This window comes from Strongylocentrotus purpuratus, unplaced genomic scaffold, assembly GCF_000002235.5.
Source record: "Strongylocentrotus purpuratus isolate Spur 01 unplaced genomic scaffold, Spur_5.0 spur5_scaffold_19, whole genome shotgun sequence".
Classification (NCBI taxonomy): Eukaryota; Metazoa; Echinodermata; class Echinoidea; order Camarodonta; family Strongylocentrotidae; genus Strongylocentrotus; species Strongylocentrotus purpuratus.
The window spans coordinates 21,182,691-21,205,025 of record NW_022145604.1 but is presented as its reverse complement, the minus strand read 5'-3'; the positions used below and the strand labels follow the sequence as shown (position 1 = coordinate 21,205,025).

The following is a 22,335-nucleotide window of genomic DNA, read 5'->3' as shown; positions in this document are numbered from 1 at the left end:
ATAGTTGGTACCAAAGAATAGAAACATTAAAGGAAGATACCAGATCTTAAAAATAAAGCAGGATTGCAGAAATATTAAACAAAGTTGCCCTCATGTAGGGAAATCATGATTTTTGGAAATTTGTATGCTCAACATCGTAGTAGAGGAGCCCATTCCGAAAGATAAGGGGAGAGAAAGTATCCTGGAAGGCAATTGCCATTTGGCGAGAAGACATCGCGATTCATGAATGCCTTATATTTGTTTCTGTCAATACAATCTTAATGCTTTTAGTAGATTATAATTACAATAATTGTATTCAAGTAGGTAAGTTGTAATATTGCGTATCAATCGAGTATGGAAGTACTAAAATGAACATGATCGCAACTATTTTCGGAGATCAACTAAAGGGCAATTCCAATACTCTATTGTATATCCTTTAGAAATCGCGTTCGATTTACGCAATGTGTTAGTTAAGACGTAGTGTTTTTCACAATCTGATGTAATTAACGTTGTTTAATTATATTTAATCATGTTAAATTATTTTCGTTCTCTGTAACTTCTCATGTACTTTCTTAAGTTTAATGTATTTACCTTGTTAGGCGCCTTGAGCATCTCTTGAGGTGGATATGTGCGCATTATAAATGTTGTTATTATTATTATTATTATTATTATGTCATTGGCATGTTCGCACATTTCAATAGGTGACGCACAAGGCTACTGAGATTGCTTAATTTTTCGAAGAAGTTGCGATCGTGTTAGAGGAAATTCGTATGAAATACATGTAAATTATCATGGAGGATATTGAATAAATAAATATTTCATGACCATAATCAAAGATCATCAAAAAGGTAGACAAACCACGTGATCGGTATTGTATGTCAGGCGAAGCAGTAAGACAAAACGATGTTGAGAGGTAAAGGGTAAGAGAAAATTAAGGAAGCACGAGTTTGAGAGAGAGAGAGAGAGAGAGAGAGAGAGAGAGGGGAGAGAGATAGGGAGAGGGAGAAATAGAGAGAGATAGGGAGAGGGAGAAATAGAGAGAGAGAGAGAGAGAGAGAAAGATAGGGAGAGGGAGAAATAGAGAGAGAGAGAGATAGGAAGAGGGAGAAATAGAGAGAGAGAGAGAGAGAGAGAGAGAGAGACGGAAAGGGGGGGGGCTAAAGGTGAATAGAGTGAAAAAAAAGAAGGAGAAAATAAGACGGGTGAACGAGAGTAAAAGAGAGAAAAATTCAGGGAGACATACAGAGAGAGAGAGAGAGAGAGGGGGAGGGGGCAGGGGAGAGAGAGCAAGCGAGAGAGAGAGAGAGAGAGAGAGAGAAAGAAAGAGTGAGAGAGAAATTTAGAAGTAAAAATATATAAATTATTAGTAGGAAACTGAAGAAGACTGTGCCCTTTAAACATTGACCTACATTTTGAAAAGTGCCATGATATAATTATGTACTGTATTATCTTAATCCCTGATGTACACCAAAGCGTATCTACCCTGGAAATTGTGTGTGTGTGTGTGTGTGTGTGGGAGGAGGGGGTTGCTTGGGTTTACATCCCTAAGTGAAAAATAATGTATAAATATATTGTATGGTGTTTCTCCCCGGGTTAGACACTGCCCCTTATTGTTCAATGTAGGAATTATATTTGAGGACGCCGTTCAAAATTTCTTTGCTCCTGATTTTCACGGACCAGTGGAATTCTCTATTCAGAGCAACAATCGACCTGACAAAGTCTATAGATCAGTCACCAAATCAGAATGGGATTTTCAGGACAGGAATTCGGCACTATTTACACAAACCTGAAGAGCTTGAGTGAATCTTTTCTGACACTAATGGGACCAAAGCTATGATTATTTTTGAGGGATTATTTTTTAATTTCAGGAGAATGAATAAAAAACGAGCTGGCGAGTGCAATTCTCTTATTGACAGGCAAATGTCTATTTTTCCATCATATAATCTCATTCAAATTACACATATGAAATAGATATTCAATACTCAGTCATTGCTCTGACTGATGTATAACCTTCGTTGGTCTAGTGGATAAGTATCCGGACTGTGACCCACAAGGTTCGGGGTTCGTATCCCTGCCACAGCACTAACCTTCTATGGCAAGACAGTAATCTACAGTTGTCACACTCGACCAAGGTGTAGAAGGTGGGTACCTGGCAATAGTTATCCACTGAGCACTACGTTTCCGGGGCTAAGCCCGGGATAATAATATCCATAGTCATTTGGAAGCGAATAGAGACGTTATATCAAAAAGTAATAAGCCTTAAAAATAGAACGATGTATTAAAGTAATATCAGATTTGAAAGAATGAATTGTTTTAATTAACACTAATAAAGCCGAATAAAAAAGACAATAATTATGCAAAATGTTTGACGAAGCTAGTAAAAGAAAATGGCTTTTGAAACTTTTAGATGAACTGTGATTTGAAGCTTTGGTTGTTTTAATTCTACTATGACAGTTTTAGCTTGCTGATTGGTTGCTTATTATTTCCTTGACTGTTTTATTGATTTCTGTTGGTTTGCTCTTCTGTTCTGGTTAATCAGTTATCTGGTTTATCGTTCAATTGATTTATAAGTTGGCTGATCAGTCGATTGATATTTAGGTTAATTTGATTAGTTAATTTTCCGATAAGTTCATTGATTGATTAGTTAGTTTATTGTGTGATTATTTGATTGGATTATTGACTTATTGGTTAACTGGGGTTGGCTATAATATCTCATCAGTCGATTGGTTGATAACGTGGTTCATCGGTGTGTTAGTTAAAAGGGTGGTTGATTAATTGATCAGTCGATTCATTGATATAATATGTTTAATAATAATAATAATTATCCTTGCTTATATAGCGCCTAACACTTACTTTATCAGAAGTCTCTATAAGCGTTCTACAATAATGCAGCATAATAACCCTGGCTTTAGCAGTGATTGGTGGATCTATTGATTGGCTATTTGACTTGTTGATCAGTAATTTAATCAGTTTATTGTTCATTGTTTAATTGGTTAATACGTTTATTAACTGACTGATTAGTTAATTGATCGGATGATAAGTGAAATGATTGGTTAATAATTGTCTGATACGTGTAAGGAAAGTCAGTTTTTCAACCACACAATCATGTAGACATAATGGCCCGAATTCAAATAGGGGGTTTGTCGACAAACCTAGGTTTGTGTGCGTCATGTGACGCGTTTTTACGCGTTTCAGACCTAGGTTTGTCTGACCCTTGGTCTGACACGCATCGAAACGCGTCATATGACGTACTTAAACATATAGGTTTGTCGACAAACCTCCTTTGTGAATTCGGGCCACTATATTGGGCAATAGGAAATCATAACGACGATTTTCCTTTGGCTCAAACTTATGCAAATCTTATTGTGTATACAATTCAGTGACACCACTTTTTGTTGCTCACTTTGAATGGGCTTTTGACAGGGAATAAACCCTGTCACGGTGTAAGTAAGAAAGAGCAATGAAATATCATAATGTATTTCATTATTTGTAATTATTTATTTATATTCGTGATAATAAAATGTTCAATTTTTTCTCTGCATATATTATTTCTTTAGATTTCTTTTCATTAAGTTATGGTTGTGACTAGAGTTGTGACTGAACTTTATGATACTGACAGGATGATGAATCAATTGATAAGTGGGAATGATTATGTACAGTATAAACAGAGAGAGAGAGAGAGTGGAGAATTAGGGAGAATTAGTGCTTGGAATGAATTGAAAATGGGCATTTAGTAATTGATTGGCAAGAGTTTCTCAGGAAAAATAGTTTTTTATAAGGACACTATAGTGTAGGACAACAGTAACAATTTACCTGTAAATAAGCATAACATTGCTTCACTTAATCTCGATTTATCAACATTCCTATAGTCCTATTTACCAAAGCTTTCAAAAATCTGATTTCCTTTGAAACAATTTATTGTTTTTCGAAGATGGAACGTTTTTTTACAGTTCTGAAAAAGACTATTGGGCAAGCTAACTAACCATGAAGGCAACGTATGGCAAGGTTGGCCTGACAAGTTGAAAAGTTGAAAGGCATTAATCAGCAAACAAGCTATTGTACCCGCTGATATCATGGCTTGTTATATTCTTTTGCGAAATTCCGGACCGAAAACGATAAGAGTATCACCATACCATAAGTGCAACATGATGACTATGGGACTGAAAAAGAGAAAAGAGAGAGAGAGAGAGAGAGAGAGAAGTGAAATAGAGAGAGAGAGAGAGAAGTGAAATAGAGAGAGAGAGAGAGAGAGAGAGAGAGAGAGAAGAAAAAGAGAGAGAGAGAGAGAGAGAATAATCGCGAAATGATCATTATGAATATGAATGAGAGGGGTATGCGAGGCAGTCATGCAGAATGGATAAAAGAATTTTGCGGTTTGGGACAAAACGTCAAACTTAGCGTGAAATCCGCTGAGGAAAAAAGATAACGCAATCATATAATCACTCTGCAAACGAGAGAGCTGCGACTTGGACCCAAAAGCTTAGCCGCAGTCCCGCTCGTGTGAATAGGCGCAGGTACATCCCGCTTCCGATAGTTTGAAAACTTTCACCGGTGAGGAGCTTATTACCCAGGATTAGAAAGTAGAGGGGACCAGCAGGTACCCCTGGAACGCCAGCTATGGCGTGGATTACCAATCGTTTATCACATATTGCCATCTTTGGACTTATTTTCTCGAGTTTTGTTGCCCATGGTTTACCTGTCATTGGTGAGTTCATTCTACTAATTGCACAAAAAGTTGAATATGTAAGTGTGCTGCACACGATATTTGATTCAGTGTTTCATCACGATCATCAGGCCCCGCCCATTATGCTTTGGACATTAACGTTCATAATATACTATGTTTCTTATTGTGTGTAAATATATGTAAAACTGCATTTCTGTTCAATATCCAAAGGGAAGTATGTAAGTTATCATTTTATTTCATCTACTACTACTACCGCCAATGTTACTACTACTAGCACTACTATCACTACTATTTCTACTACTACCACTATTATTACTACTTCTACTACTACTACTACTACTACTACTACTACTACTACTACTACTAAGCCCACTACTACTACTACTACTACTACTACTACTACTATTGCACCAAATATGGTAAGCAGGGTTTATAAAATAGAAGAAACATTTCATCTGTTAAAATGCGAGGGAGCATAGCGATCGAGTGGGGGAAAATAACGTTTTTGGACAGTTGAAACTTATTTGAGAGCATTTTAATGCTAATCCATACTTCAAAATTTTTAAACACAACTATGTTGTTGTCTTGGGACCTGTGCGGGGGGCTAAACGGGGTTGCCTCCTCAAACCCCCTTTTATAGAGGAAGGCTCTCTTTACGTAACCAAAGGCCTTGACGTTCAACATTTCTACAGGACAGTTTTAAGAAACACTGCTTTTGATTTGTTGATATACGAGGTAGCATGTAAGCGACCAAATGAGAACATTTTTGTTGTTGTATCGTTTGAACTATGTGTTTTAAAACACCAGACATCTTTTCCAGGGTTGTACTTGATTAATGATTAAGCTCATGTACTACTCATGTAGTCGAGGGCATATAAATGACAAGAAACATTGTATCTATTCTAATGAATTGAGAAGGAGTTTGGCGACAGAGTGGGATCACTGCATGTTGAAATTTCGCATCTTTGGAGAACTAGGAAAATCTAATCGATATACTTCGAAATTTGCTTTGAAAGGGGGAAAGAACAATTTAGCCGCCCCCTCGACAAAGAGAATAATCTGCCCACTCGCTTTGGCTTTTCTGGAAGATATTGTGTATCTATGAATATGCGAGGGAGCGTAGCGACCGAGGGAGAATAGATTTATATTTTGAAGTGTTGGCAATTTGTATTTTGTATGGTTGTACCGTAAAATTAATGACGCCAGTTTTTGTCCGGCAAGGGAGACGGGAAATATGAATTACCCCTTTAGTCTATAAAGAGATTTGGCCATTAGAGAGTTGAGGGGACAGAAACGACATTGCACCACCCCTAGATAGAAGGACCATAAGACCCCTTGATAGATTTTTATAGAAGTAAGAAGCACCTTTTAAAGCTCTTGAAAGCTAACTATACATTGTTGTAATTCAATTTTAATAATATTGAATTTTCCTTTTTTTTCCTTGCGAGAGGTCCTTGGGGGCATGTTTGTTGTTGTACCTCTAGAGGGAGGAGGGTAGAGAGGGTTCACGCACTCCCGGCACCCATCTTAATTACGGGCATGTTGGTCAAATGAACACATTGCTCATGCTAAATGTTTCTAGATATCACCGAAAATGATACATATTACAACAAATAGTAAACCCCCTTAAATAAAAGCCGCTATAACTCTTTCGACACGACTACGTACTTAATAGGGGAGAATGTGAAGAGTCACTTTTTGATACACAGTAATACAGTCATGTCATAATGGGCGTTTTAGGGTTTGTTGAATCACTCTTGACAAACAACATCATTTTGTCATCCGATGACATTTGTTTACTTGAGTTACCTATGGTCAAAATGGACACACCTCAAATTTGTCACACTGCTCATTTTACCACAGGAATTGGTACGATTAGAGAGTGACATAAGTGTGGGGCGCGGGGTACAACCAGCTTGTGTCCAACCATGGATGTCCAATCCCCACTATTGAAACCCACGTGGTATACCTTAAATACACAAAAACTTACACCCTAATTTTCTCCATTATGTCCCCGCCCCCTTTTGAAAAAGGCGACCCAAAACAAAAGGTACCTTAAAATGTGAGTACCGTTTTGTTTCTTTGTTTTTTAATTATTAGCCTGCGTTAAAAAAAAGTTACTTAAGGCTAAAGTTAATCACACACCAAGGCACCACACTCAGTTTACCCCATGTGCGCTATGTAAATGAAAATAAGCCGATGTAATTGTTTACAAATACGCATACCCTCGTGAGAGATAAAAAGCATATTACATGAATAATGTCTTAAGAAGCATCTTAATACACATCTGTTTACATTGTATTTAACTGCATTACATTTTCTATCATATTTTTTTGCTGAGTTTTAATTCATTAATTTATATGTTTTGTAAAGCGCTTTGATCAGTCCTCAATTGGATAATATAGCGGTATAAAAGAAACAATTTATTATTATCATTAAATAAATCAATAGTTTAAAAATTGAATGAACCAATCAATGTAAGAATTATGCTTTCATTAGACTAGGCAACTCTTTACATTAAAAATTTGAACAAAGTCAGGTTAACGATTAAATCGGACCTTTCTGAAATAGCACATGTGATGCGTGCAACAAATTTGTCCCAATACAAGAACATGAGGCCATGGGAAATATATTCTTGATGATTTATAGTTATATACTATAATATATTCATGAATTATTGTGTAAAATTTACTTTACACACATTTATTTTCCTCTTCTTTTTCTTCTCTCCTTAAATGTAAAATAATTGATTTTAATATCATTTGATTTATAAGCTCCCCCAAACATGACAGCGGGGATCAAAGCCTGAACACATGACTAACCTTACAAAAAGTATGCAAACTCTATCTCTCGGTCGACAAAATTTCACGCTTTCCATGTTTTGAAATCAAATCCATTCAATATTATTTGTTCAAATGTGGTCGTGGCCTTTCGTGCAAACCAAGCCAACAAAGAGCTTCGGAATTTTTTAAATATCTTACAAATTCGAATAATGCATATTGTTCTCAAGATCGTTTGTCACATTCCTTCAAACACTTTTATTTGATAATGAAGACTTGTAAACAGTTCACATTGGGAGTGCGTTATTCATGTTGTATTTATAGCAGTAATGATTCAATCTTACGCACTTCTTCATGAGTTGTTATTTATCAAAATCTTCCTAAATCACGTTTCGATCTTCTACATCTTTCCCCTTTGGGATATATTAATTATCTGTCTCTACTAATTTGGTGCGAGCAGAGAAATGTCACTTTCCCTCGTTAGATTGTTGTCTTTATAGCAATGATGATTCAATCTTACGCACCTTTTCATGAGGTCTTATTTATCCAAATCTTCTTACATCACGTTTCGATCTTCTACATCTTACCCCTTTGGGGAAATAGTAATCCCCTTTCTCTACTAACTTGGTGCGAGCAGGGACATTTCACTTTTCCTCATTAGATGGTATTAAATGTGATCCTATGTCTAAGCTCTTAAAGGCCCGGTCACACAGAGGGGACGCATGGGGAACGCACGGCCGGCGCATGGAAAATTTGCAATTGTGGCCAGTGCGTTGTCGTTCGCTAGGCGTGAGTCATCACTCGTTACTCGTTCGTCGAGCGCGCTGGACCAACGCTGGACCAGCGCTATGCATTCGTCGTCATTCGCTGTGTGCGTCGGGATTTTTTGAGCATGCTGAAAAGTGTGCGCTGAGCTCGACGCATGAATGTACACGCCAAAGGCACGCCAGACGTGCGTTGAGCGCGCTAGACCAGCGCCAGACATACGCGGAGCACACGCCCTGTATACGCACAGCGCGCTAGCTACACGCTGTGCATTTTGTGTCAGCTCGCTAGCTTTTCCAAAATCATGACAAAAGTTAGGCACACGGCCTTTTCCGATTTCCAATGCGCTGGCCGTGCGTCGTAGAACCATGGTATTCATGTAATATTTTCTGAACAATGTAAGCCCGGACAAAGAACAGGAGTAAAGTCAGCCCCTCTGTGTGGCATATTTGAGGTTTTGTGGTCTCCTTTATGTCTGCCCTCGATTGCAAATTATGTTGTAATCCCGTAGTCCCACTGACGAAAGAATCACTATGTCAATACTCCGAACGAAAAACACACATTATGGACATGATGCTGTCGATTGCCGGCAGGTTTGGAATTTGGTTTAGTGGTATGAATGGGATAGTAGCCACATTAATGATACACCCGCTAAATAATTTGTGTGTATAGTTCTGCAGCCACGCCCACCAGTTCTCGCGTACAACGCCAATGGCGCATACTGTGCAGTTCGTCTACAAAAGTAGATAGGTCGGGTCATTGGTTGGTTGGTTGGTTTTATGTTCCGTATTAGATCAATATGTACATGTATATAAAAATGAACAAAATGTACATAATCTGTAAAAACACAGTTCGATTGCTCAATTAAGAGCCTTTGATGTAATAGCTCTGTACTTCCTGAAGAAAAACAAGAAATAGTAGTAAGCCAGTTCATAGATACAAGATCTTTGGAACAAAATTGTTTAATCCTCCTAGATAAAATATTGGACACATTATCATGACGTTTGTAGTCATTATTCATTAATCTACCAACAGTGAATTGCATGATGCATAATTATGTGGAAGTATTCTTTCCAAAATAGGAAAGAAAAGCTCTTCCTGAAGCAATTCCATCAGTTTTAAGGCGAATACTCCAAAATGCGCAATGTCAAACCGTGCCATGTTTAAAAGATGCGCTAACTTTAAATTTCATTACGTATCAAATGTATCAGGTATCTGTAAAGAGCTAACTTTTTCATTACATTTCATCTTCGCTTCTTTTATGTCACCTTTTGCCAGCTTCTGAAAATAAACTGCAGACGGAAGGGTGAACTTTTGATTCATGGGCATTTATTGATACGCACATTCCATTACGATGACCGCAACAGAGAGGCGGACAGAAGCTGTGTAAAGAATAGTAGAGCAAAGAATAGAAATATATAACATCTCATACTATCTGGGCGTGAAACATTATTAATCACTAAGGAACTACGGTGGCTGATCTCGAATTCTTACACATATTGGGAAGGGTGAGGTCGCAATTTCCAGTAATAATATTCATAACTATGTACTAAGCTAGATTACATCCGGAATCGGCTAGTTATTATTGTTGATGTCCATTTTCTGTCACTTGTGCAGTTCTCATACTTTGATCATGTTATTCTCACTTTTTGCACTATTTATGTATGTTTATTTAGCATGGCAGTTGCTTGAATGAAACAAATAGCTGAAACTATAGCTTTTCACCACTCCCATTTTCTTTTTCCTGAGACAACTTAATTATGTGACTTAGTTTCACTTCACTGAAATACTAATCGAACGATACGCTTTACCTAGTTGTGTTTCCATCTTGAAACTAACAGTTCCTAGCTGCTTTGCAACCATGGATAAGTCAACATAAAAGAGAGAAAACAAGGGAGGGGAGGAGGGAGGGAGAGAGTGGGAAGGACAGAAGGAGGTAGAGAGGTAGAGGGAAAGAGAGAGATAAAGAAATGAAGGGGGAAGTGGGTGGGAAGTAACACAAAAAATAATAGTAAAGTCTTTGTAGATGCTGCTTGTAAGAGTATCGGCTTGCATGGTGATGTAGATAAACAGTAGGCTTGCGGATGCACCATGCGCTATAGTTTCTCCTTAGAACTATAAGCTAAGAAAGATAACCAACAGTCCTTTTCAAGACTACACAACCTCAAGAAAGATTACCGAGAATCCTTTTCAAGACTCCTCAATCCTCCCTCTCTCTCACACATGGTGCACCCGCAAGCCTTGTTGTAAAGTCACTCTTCTCTGTGGGAAAGTGTTTTATAATGCAAAATGCAATTTAGGTATTAAACCCGGGATGTAATATTAATACAAATTCTGAAAAAAATGTAAGCCCTACATGATTCTAATCAAACAGTGGCAGTGATTTCGAATTCATTTACTCTCCTAGAAGTTTCCAAATTATATAACGAGTAAAATCTCATGAAGTTCTAATATCTTCTGCTTATATAAATGTAAGTTTTTTTTTGAAAGAGCCAACCCTGACCCACGTGCAATTACCAGAAAATAACAGATAAAAAGAATTGAAAAAAGGAAGTGGTCATAATATTTTGTAGCAGAATAGACCCACCGAGTGAGTGACCTTTTCCTATTATAGGAACCTTACAATGAAATAAATATTACCTTAGTTGAATTAGGTCACTGGGTAGATGAGCCATATTAGGTGATTAGTGATCATAGACATGCCCCCGATAGTTCTATTGTGCAATGCTAATTTGTTGGCCGACATTTGCTGCGGGTTAGGTTTCTTCAAAGATATATGGTTAGTGTTGGGTTTGCGATTGGGTGTTAGATTAGGCGTAATAGGTTTAATAGTGTCTCGAATAACTGACAAGAGGCAAGTGCAATGTATATTTAAAGTGTACACAGTTTTTTAAAGTGTAAAGTAAGTGACTGTACAAATGTTTCTTCTTCATTGAAAAAATAAATATATAAAGCGTTCTGTCGTTCTAAAGGTTTGGGCGTACAGCAAAATTATAAGTGGTAAAAATGACCCTGTAACAAGCTTCCCACAAGAACACTGTTACATCATTATTTAACCCACTGGTCTTTACACTCATCATTGTAAATCTATGTTGGTTTTACAGACGGTATGCATGCTTGAAAACATGAATTCCATAATTCATTCTATGATGTGGCTTGTAAGGCTGGCTTTGTATGGTTGAGCGAGTCAATGGCGGACATTCTTTGTCGATTTGTGAGGAATTTGTTGAATGGCAATATTTGAATGAACACCTAAACCTGAAAGAAAACGTGTGCGTTGGCGTTGAATAATACCCCCGATGAATCACGAAGACAAGGTCCAAAGATGGCTATTGAAGTTCGAGAATTGATCGCAGATTATTTATCAGTCGAAATTCATATTTTGTAGTTAAGAGAAAAGCGCTGTGTTACTGTCAGTTTCTCAAAGGCTAATGAGCAGGAAAACATGCACGCCTACGTAAGTATTCAAAAAAACAATTACGTCATGTACAACAACCTGCCGAAAACTACCCCTGCACAACTAATCCCTAAACAACTTCTTCTGAACAACTTCTTCTGAATCACCACATGGACTAGTGTCCATAGGACAAGTTCGACGACCAACCCCTTTAGTTCTTCCTAGTACTATTATCCATAGCACATCTACAGCTGGGACAGAAACACTCTTAGAAACTACCCCGGCCCTGTATTCCTACATGAAACTACTACCCCTGGAATACTAACTACCCTGGGACTGTATATCCTAGGATGGATACTCCCTGTACTGCCTCCCATGGAATTTTAGGCTTTGAAACTACCCCTGAACATCTAACCACATTACTATAACTGGACAACTGTCCCTGTACAACTACCCTGGGGACAACTACTACTGGACAACAAACCTCTACAACTTATGCACTACCACCCGTAGGACAACTACCGCTGAGACAACTGCCCTGTGTATTAATAGGGACTTTTATATGTGCACGTCGACACAGTGGATTACTACGTGTGACGTCCTAGTGCCTTAAAAGTACGTCACACGTAGCAGTCCATTATGTCGACGTGCAAATCTAAAAGTCCATATTAGTCAAGGACTACTGCCCCTGGTTAATTACACTTGGGACAATACCCTAGGCCAGATAGCGACATACCACCTACTCTTCCGGACAACTACCCACTATTAAAGTCATTGACCTCCAGATAATTATTTGATTGTAATTGTGGTATATAATTCTATAAATGGGGTAGCTGTCGTTTGTAAGAGATGAAAGAACGCCAAGGGGTATCATTAATTTGAGATGTGATGGTATAATTAACTAGGAAATATAACACATCTCTAAAATACGTGGTTATTAAAGACCCTAAATGTAGTAGGTGACACATCATCATCATATCGAAGACGTTTAGACTTATCATGCTTATGAATGAATGAAGATCCATTACGCTTGCACGAAATATACCCTCGCGTTTTACATATTGATTGGTTTGTAAACGATTGGTATATCCCTTGTGTGACATTATTTACTTCCGACCGGTTAGATATAAGAGACAAAAACCACTTTACTCGTAAGATGAACATTTATTGGTCTAGATATATTTACCAACTTCTAACTTTGCTTTTTCTTGTTGTATTAATTTTTCTCTCTCATTTTACTCTCTATCGTTCTCTGGTTTTTAAAAAATCTCTCTCTCTCTTTTTCTTCTCTCACCATCTCCCCCTCTCTCTCTCTCTCTCTCTCTCCTTCTCTCTCTCTCTCTTGCTTTCTCTCTCACTTCAGATGGGTCGGATGATATCTTATGGCAAGCAAATGGCGATGATCCAAGATGGCGTCTTCAAGGAGGATCACGTGATGTTTTCTATCCAATCATAAAAAACAACACAGAATATGCACCGGTAAGTTCTCCATGTTGACCATTAAAGGAAACAACTTAACAATTCTTTAAAATTGGCTTGCAGGGGGATTTCTCATTTTAGTAGAATGTACAAGTAACTTCAAGGTAAACTAGCTTCATATTTGTTCAACCTTAAGAATGTTAGATAAAAGAAATAATGGTTCAGGATTTACCTGTATTTATCAGTAGCTCAGTACCTTAAAAAAGGTGTCCTAAATAGGCATATATTTCCTCATTGAAGACGTTATCGACTTGTCATCTGATTGTATACATCTTCTAAAGAAATTGGAGGTTCTATCAGTGCATTGAATTAGAAGATCCGACTTGTGATCTCTAACACTTGAGAGAAGCGAATGTCTTTAAAATTACAATTTTCTCGCGGCAATTTCACGTCGTGAGATATATTTCAGGTCATATCTTATACGCACATCTATAACAAGTTCATATTAAGGACGAGGTTGTTATCCCGTACCCTAGGGGGTAAAATTTTCCAAACAATTTACTTCGATCGATTTTTCCCTTTTATCCGTGATATATTAATGTCAACTGTCAAAGTCTATAACACAATTACGTGCTGTGTACACTGGATAGTGTAAATAAATGTCATGAACTCTCTCGTATTGGGTTATACTTTTTGATGAAAAGTAGGACACCTACTTATCTATGCAATAATTAAGTACACAGAATGGTGTGTATAATTCATGAGCTGTTTCGTAGGGGTTATTAAGTAATATATGACACCGACTCATTTATAAAACAATATAGTTAACCGAATAATATATTAAAGATCCACGACCACTTTCACAGGGAGTTATTCTGTTGAATGAAGAATATGGCACCAACACGATTATACAACTATATAGTCAACAGAATACCGTTTATGAAAGTCAGGAACTCTTTTGGATGAAAACAAATGTAACACTGATTCGAATATACAACAGTATAGTTACCAGACTAATGTGTATGAAATTCACGAACTCTTTAGCAGAAGTTATTTCGGGACTAAAATATGACTCCGACTCGTCATACACAACAATAAAGTCACCAAAATCGTGTGTTTAACATTGAGGAACTCTTTCGTGAAGGCCAGGATTAAAATATTACATCGATTTGTATATACATGTAGCACCAAATAGTTACCAGAACATTATTTCATGTTATGCACTCTGACAGTCTACACTACACCGTGTACATTTAATTTTTCAGTTCAAGATATTGTAGCAACATACTAAGTTACATTTTGAAATATCTCAAGTTAATAACAGACGTGTTTCATTATACCAAGGGCATAAGAGGGCACAAGCCTTGAATTGAATGACGAGGAAACTCCCCGCTAAAGCTATGGTCACAAATCAGAGCAGCGACCGACCGATCAGTAGCCTGCTCGGTCGCTGCTGGAATTAGGCATCGCCCAGCGATTAGGTCGGTGCCCGGGCGGCGACCGCCCGGGCACCGAGCGTATTTTGGGCGGTGAGTGAAAAGTGAGCAGGCGCCGCCCAAATTTTAACTCCGCGCTAAAAACTTCAGCGGCGACCGAGCGATGCCCTAAAAACGAGCGGTGCCTGGGCGGCCGCCGCTCGGTGGCCGCCAGCCGCCGGGCAGAATTGGTTAAAAACTCGCCGCTCGGCCGCCGAGCAGGCTACTTTTGGGTAATGTGACCATAGCATTAAAGAAAGAAAGGGAGTGATACGACCCTTCCCCAGTCTTCTCCTTACGCAATAGCATTGTTTTCTCGCCTTTAGTTTCCAAGTCGCCTTCAATGTGGGACTCACGCTTCACCACTTTAACTAACCAAAATAACAACAACAGCGGCATAAAAAAGCCTTCGTGCAAGAATGTTACAATGACGTACAGTTAAGGGCATGAGTAACATATCTATTTCCTTTTTTTTAATGAAATCGAGTGTAATGTATCAGAATACTATTTAACAGTTATCAGGTAATCAATCAAAACACGAATTTAGTGAGAGAGAATTTTTTTTAAAAATACAACATTAAACACATGAAGAAAGTGAGGGTTCATATAATTCTAGCTCACGAATCAATAACTCTAAATTCCAGGGTGTTTATTTCAGTATTAGTATAAGTAAGTCTAGACAGACTCTACCTTCAGGATATGAGAATACACACCGCATCAGTTTAAAGTGGTGTTCAACAGAGTTCCCTTCGAGAAGGGGGGGGGGGGAACAAATATGAAAAATATCTGACAAGAGAAATAACGAGAAAGAAAACAAAATACAACATAAAAAAGAAGATAACTGATTGTCACTGCCTTTTAACTATGAGCCCCCCTCTTTCTGATAGGCCTACCTTATTAGCAACGTGTGGCTATTCGTCACCGCATACACCTCGCATAATACTTGCAAATAACAACTCCCCTGACACTTTTATTAATGTATCTTAATACTGCGTTTACTCTATTTTCGTGTTTATGAATAAATATACTAAGCGTGAGAAGGAATGTGCTAAACAAGTCAAGTGAGAATTTCCACCAGTCTCTCTCTCTCTCTCTCTCTCTCTTCCTCTCTATCCCACGCTCTGTGTCTTTCCATCTTTCGCAGCATCTATTTTCATCTATGTCTGTCTATCTCTATTTCTAACATTCTATCTCTCTCTCTGTCTCTCTGTCTCTCTCTGTCTCTCTGTCTCTCTCTGTCTCTCGCTGTCTCTCTCTCTGTCTCTCTCTGTCTCTCTATGTCTCTCTCTCTCTGTCTCTCCCTTTCCATCAATCTTTATTTTATCACTCTCTTTTTATTATCTTGTTTCTATCTCTTGATCTGGCTCTCCCTCTTTCTATTTCAACTTGACGCACACACACGTACGCACACACGCATGTACGCTCACACACATATACACACACTCACTTAACCTGACAAAAGTGTCTGACTCGTCATTCTGATGAGCCATATCTACTTAAACACCACTTTTCTATTTGGCTGAGTCAAACAGCCATTTCCTAAGTACCATTGTTAACTGTGTGATAATATATGAGAAGAATGCACTCCTTTTTTCTCCAGGGAATATTCTGTTTACACCGGAACAAATATCCTTGTTATAATCAAAGGAGAATTAATACGTTGTGTTGAAGAAAAGAGGAAAATGTACTTTGATCTGATAACAGCATCAGTTGAAAGTTCTTATTTCTTTCCCTTCACAGAAATACTGAAAAGTGTTCTCAATAACAATATAAATAGTAGCAGCAGCAGCAGCAGCAGTAGTAGTAGTAGTAGTAGCACATGTAGTAATGATAATGATGATGATGATTATGTTGGTGTTATTATCATTATTATCATTGATATCATTATTTTTGTTGTTGTAATCATTACCTTTATTATAATTAGTATTTTTTTTATTGTACCATTTTTATTGATACAAATACCATCATCTTCATCATCATCTACTTCACCATCATTAGTTTATTGATTAAATTAATCAAATAAATTGACATTTGGAATTCCGATATAATCGTGGCGGTAGAGGGAGGGGGAGGGGTCCATGTGCTCCCCTAAACTCCTATGCCTTTAAGTCTAAATTAAATCAACGGTTTCGGTCTACTTCTCATTGACCTTGACTAAATATGTGTACCTTATTTAATCTGTGTCAAACATATCGCTAGTGCACCGCCTAAACCTGTCACTGCAGATGGGAGTTACCTTTCGTAAACTAAACAGAATGATTCATTAGTTATCTATAATGTATAATAAAGAATGAGACTTGTTTGTACAAAAATAATTACAATACTGTACCGTCCCGTTTTGTTTAGCTTGACCTATAATTTGAACGAATCTATTTGATCTTGATCTCACCGCAACATCGCTTGACAAGTAGAGCAAAGGAATAGTTTAGTTGTCAAACATGCAGGTAGGATATGGATGACTATGAAGGTGTGTCAATCCTACATAATATGATTCAAACATTGGGGAAGCGGTGTAGCGTCAGACTGTTTATTAACATGATTAATTAACTTCATGTTTCGTTTGTACTCACTTTTCGCTTTGTTGGAAGTCATAAGCCTCCTATTTGTTTTGGGGCTAGTAATTTTGTTTACCACATCCTTGTATTGCTTACATTATGTTCTCATGTTCAAACCACATATAGTATTTACTCTTAGTTTGAAACCTTCCTCCCACTTTCTTTCACTCTCTCTCTGTATTTACCCCCTCTCTTCCTCTGTGTCTCTGTGTGTGTCTCTCTCTCTGCTTCTTTCTTGTTTTTCTCTTTCTCTTTCTTTTTGTCACTCACTCTCTCTATTTTTCCCTCTCTCTCTCTCTCTCTCTCTCTCTCTCTCACTCTATCTCGCTCTCTCTCTCTTTCCTCTCTTCCTCTTTCCTCTCTCCCTCTTTCTCTCTATCGGTCTCATTCCATCTTTCCCCTCTATATAATTGCAGAACCAAGAAGTATCGCATTTGAAAGTAGAATTCAAGGCCTGGGATCATCATTTTACACTGGATTTGGAACAAAACAGGTATGTATATAAAATGATGAAACAATAATAATTCAATAACCTTTCTTTAATTGGCATTCATTAAATTTACCACCGTAACTCGCTTCAGCCCCAAAATGGCTGTTGATTTTTTGTTGATTTTTTGTTTGGAGAAAAAATGTTTGACTAAAAATAAAGATATACAAATAAAGATTCAAAAAGGAAACCAGTGAAAAGAGATAACAATAATCACATACAAAGGTATCTTTGTCATTAATGTAATCATGGTAAATAAAAAATAAACGAAAGACTTGTAGTTTATTAATAATTTAAATGCACTCCGGCACATATTTTTAGTTTGGTGGTTCACTCTGTTTGTTATGTAGTAGTATTTGAAGAAGGCATTACACATATTAATGATAAGACGCATAATGTACGAAAACAAACATCACACATGGTGGATGATCAGATATGATCATCCGAAACACACTCAGAAGAGAAAAGTTTGGTAAATCTACCCGATAGTGGGTTCAAAAGGTGACGTACACCTTTGTTGTGTGACATTTAGAGTAATAAAAAATAAAAAATCTCTGATCATTTCATAAACATGCGTCTTAATTGTCATTAAAGTTATTATAATTTTCAGAAGGAATGCTTAGCATTTCAATTGATATGGATCACACTAGCTACACCCCATGCGGTTAAAGGAATTTGATTCAGTTAAAGAGTATTGTCTTCTGTGTGGGACTATCAACTCATAAAAAGAAAATTTGTATGAAATCTGTGAACCAGTCCCACGCGTTTCTTTTTAAGTCAATGAACACCGTTCGCGTTAGTAGGTCAAAATAAGGCTAGAACGCCAACAGTTTGACACACATATTTTTGACTTAATAAACGATGAAAAAGACAAATGGAACGTTTGTACGCCTACTGCATTTGTAAAAGGTGCAACAGTGTCAGTGGTTTTTCATAGTGATCTTTTTAATTTCAATCAATTGTGAAGAAATTTTGGCATAATGCGTCACGGTAGGTGCATATCGCTCCAATTGAACGATTTTGTTATCAGAATTATGTGATCAATAAGTTTCGTTTTGAAAGGTACAAACAATTTAATATTTCTAACAGTTGTAAGTAAACATGCCGGGTGTTTTTCTTACATTCTTGGACAAGATATATTCTAAATGAATAACTCTATTGAAATAAAGGTTGATAACCCACTTGGGTGGGGAGGGGGATGCTGTCGGTTCAAATTTGCTTCACGGACAGATTAGTAAATTAGTCGAACTTTTTAAATAAGCAAATAAAACACAACACAGTGTCCTTACCAGGCATATGATATATCTGTTTTCCCAAGATGGATGATAAGAAAGTTTAAAACTTTCCGACAGTTGCTTTGAAAATAGGCATTGATGTCATGCCCCCCACATGTCTTTATACAGACACCCTTGATTACTAAAGACTGGGTTACCACACACACCAACACACCAACAACGCACACGCGCAACGCGCACACGCACATACCCACGCATGAACACAATCTCCAGCACACGCAGGCACAAGAAACCCAAACCAATAGGCCATTTTCGTAATGTAACCACATTTATTGCATTAGTCTTTGTGTATTAAGTGTTGTTAGGTAGGTCAAGACATAATGTTTATTCTGCCTGACAACAATCAATGTATGCAGTTCAGATTCTGTATATTGAAATACTATTATTCTTATCAGGTGCTTGAAATAATATGTATTGAGGCACTTCACAAAGACTTATGCATTAGATTTGGTTACATTACGAAAGTGGCCCATCGTCTTGATAGATCTATCATAAATAGTAAAGTGGCTCGACACTATCATACGGAGCGTTTTGAATTCACTTTGCAACTTGCAAAACAATTTGCTAATGGCACGGATGGTGAATAGTATTAGTCATATTACTTTCTTCTTGACCAATATGTCTTATCCAAGAGATCTGTTTTACGTTCATTTGGATTTATGCAGGTTTACCAAAATGTGTAGTACTAAGAAATCATGAAGTGGTCAACAAGCCGGACTCTTGAATACGTCTTCCCTGCGCATGGGAATAATAGGCAAAGAGATCGCTACTACCGATGAATAAACGACTTTGCAGTATTTTCATAACCCGTACATTATTGCTCAATAAGATTTAGTATCAAAGAGTGAAATGAAATGAAATGAAATGAAAAGATTTCTAGTCATTTCGAAAGAGTAACGCGCTTGAAGTTCATGTTCAAAACAGACGATAATCTGCACCATGGCGCCCAAATCTATCTGAAATGTTTCCGTTCCGTAAACATGTTAAGAATGTTAATACTGTGAGAAAACCAACTGAATCAGTTTAGTCAACTGTGAGAACTTTTTTGTCCTACTATTGCAGCATGCTTACAGCAAGCTGGACCGGAAACTTTAATGAGCCGTAAACACGTAAATCACAAAAGAAGTTGACTCTTTCACAACGTTAGTAAAGGTTGATTGGTGTCGTATTGAACGTACAGTCCCGAAACTTGCTCAGAGACATTCCACAGATTAAATACCAATCCATTACCAAAGAGAAGAAAAATCGTGTTAAAATGTTGAATTCTACTTTAAACAAGCACAACGCACCCTTATTTTATCCCCTGTCGCTTACATTCATTTGCATTCATTTTGTGAAAGATATTTTCTTGTTCATTCAATGTACAAATAATAGTGAATAGCACAATGATGATATATATAATCTAACATAATATTATATTACAAGATATTGAAGTTAAATTCCTTTAACATAAATGAAATAAATGTTAACATATCGCATCTTTCAATTTTCACATCAATTATTACAAATGCAGAACAAAACATATATACACGGTACGTTTATTTATTAATTATTAAAGAAACATAACAGAATTATAAACTTTTTTTATTACTCATTTATATATTTGTTAGTGTTTTGCCTCGAAAGGCCAAAGGCCTATGCGGTTCCCTTCCACATTTTTATTTTTTACTGTTATATATTGTTTATATATATATATATACATATGCTATTCTTCATATCATTTATGTTCATGGTATGTTTTTAAGGGAATGTGGAAATAATAAAACTTGAACTTGAACTTAACTTTAACAATATAATATCTTGTGAACTGAATGAATAATATTTCAAGAAAGAGCCTCAGGCACACGCAGACGCACACACACTCAGACAGACAAACAGAAAATTGGAGTAAAATACATAATCACAATGACTTTCATTTAATCAAATTTAAGCCAGTATCAATATCCTTTTGAATGTCACATAGAAATCATGTTTGGATTACATGATATTTTTTTAGCAGATGTTTCTGCATTTATTGATAAATCAAATATTAAACATTCAAATAACAATAATATTAGAAGCTGCTTGTAAGTGTTGGCTTGCATGGTAATGTAGATATACAGTAGGCTTGCGGTTGCACCATGTGGGAGAGAGGGAGGATTGAGGAGTCCTAAAGAAGACTCTCGGTAATCTTTATTGAGGTTTTTGTAGTCTTGAAAAGGACTGTTGGTATAGTCTTGATAAAGACTGTTGGTTATCTTTCGTAGCTTAGCGCTTGGAGAGGATGAGTGGCTGCATTCCAGGTACTTATTTACAACACGTGGGTGTATAGTTCACCTTAGAACTATAAGCTAAGAAAGATAACCAACAGTCTTTTTCAAGACTATACCAACAGTCCTTTTCAGGACTACAAAAAAAAATCAAGAAAGATTACCGAGAGTCCTTTTTAGGACTCCTCAATCCTCCCTCTCTTTCACATGGTGCACCCGCAAGCCTACTATAAAATTGATTTACATACAGAGTGACAACTTAAATACACTCATATAAAATATATCATTGAAAACTTGAAAGTATGGATGTGAGTAAAAAAAAAAATCAAGATAAATACAGAGGCCAAATATCATAAGCATGTATACTTATGATTGATATTGATATACCATTGTATTGTTCATCTTGTTCAGAATACGACATATAATACTATTGAAAATTGATCTTTGTGATCATACCTTTCGGTTGAATTAATTGCTTTTAATTTGCATTATCATTATGTCATATTATATTATATATTATATATATATGCATTTTCTTCAAAATACATATTATTATTTTACTCCATTTTTCTTCTTCTCATATTTGCAGACATCATGCAGTTTGGGGAGCTAAAGAAATATTGGTCGCATCGCAACAGATCATCGGTTCAAGGCCAGTGAGTCATAGAAATTACAAACCTTTTGCAAGACAATAATCTATATTTACTACTCTCCACCCACGTGTGGTAAATATGTACCTGGAATGCAGAAATTTCTTTAGGCTAGATCAGATTAAGTCAGAATATTGATAGTATTGTATTCACGAAAAGCGTCTTCTTTGTAAATGATTTTTTAAAGGTGTGTTTCTCCACTGACCTTAAAGGTATTATGTCCCATTTGCAGGTCAAACAAATGAAGAAGGTTACATTCCAACAGCATTTGAAAGACAAAACTTATTTAGAACTTCCCTCAAAACGAAAGGGTTTGAAAATGGCATTTTGTTGAAAAATAAAGACCATTAGTTGTCGAATCGACATAAGTGACTGCAATCACTTAAGTAATAGTCTGATTTTTCAGACCCTTGTACTGAATGGTCGTACGTTTTGTGCTGCACAAAGATTCAATCATTTCAATTTTGGCCATTACAAGTAGTGGGTTATTGATGTATACAAATGCTCATGTACCTGTTACAGCTCACTTCATGTATGTTATTACCAAAGAAAAAAAGATGTCAGTCAGTCACTCAATAGTGTCTAACAGGGAAGTCTTGA

The 22,335-nt window shown here is 36.9% G+C and overlaps 1 protein-coding gene across 2 annotated transcripts in view; it reads left to right on the top strand.

Moving 5' to 3' along the window:
• Positions 1–4,356: 4,356 nt before the first annotated feature.
• The window catches only part of LOC105440918 (mucin-17-like), an 86,715-nt gene continuing 68,736 nt past the window's right edge, over positions 4,357–22,335 (top strand). For both annotated transcript variants that reach the window (XR_004064970.1, XM_030990570.1), the window contains exons 1-4: positions 4,357–4,684; positions 12,969–13,084; positions 17,471–17,547; positions 21,675–21,741. Coding sequence is in view for 1 of the 2 variants with exons in the window: in XM_030990570.1 (XP_030846430.1) it covers positions 4,597–4,684; positions 12,969–13,084; positions 17,471–17,547; positions 21,675–21,741 (348 nt within the window). In the remaining variant the exon portion in view is untranslated. The remainder of the gene's footprint in view (positions 4,685–12,968; positions 13,085–17,470; positions 17,548–21,674; positions 21,742–22,335) is intronic.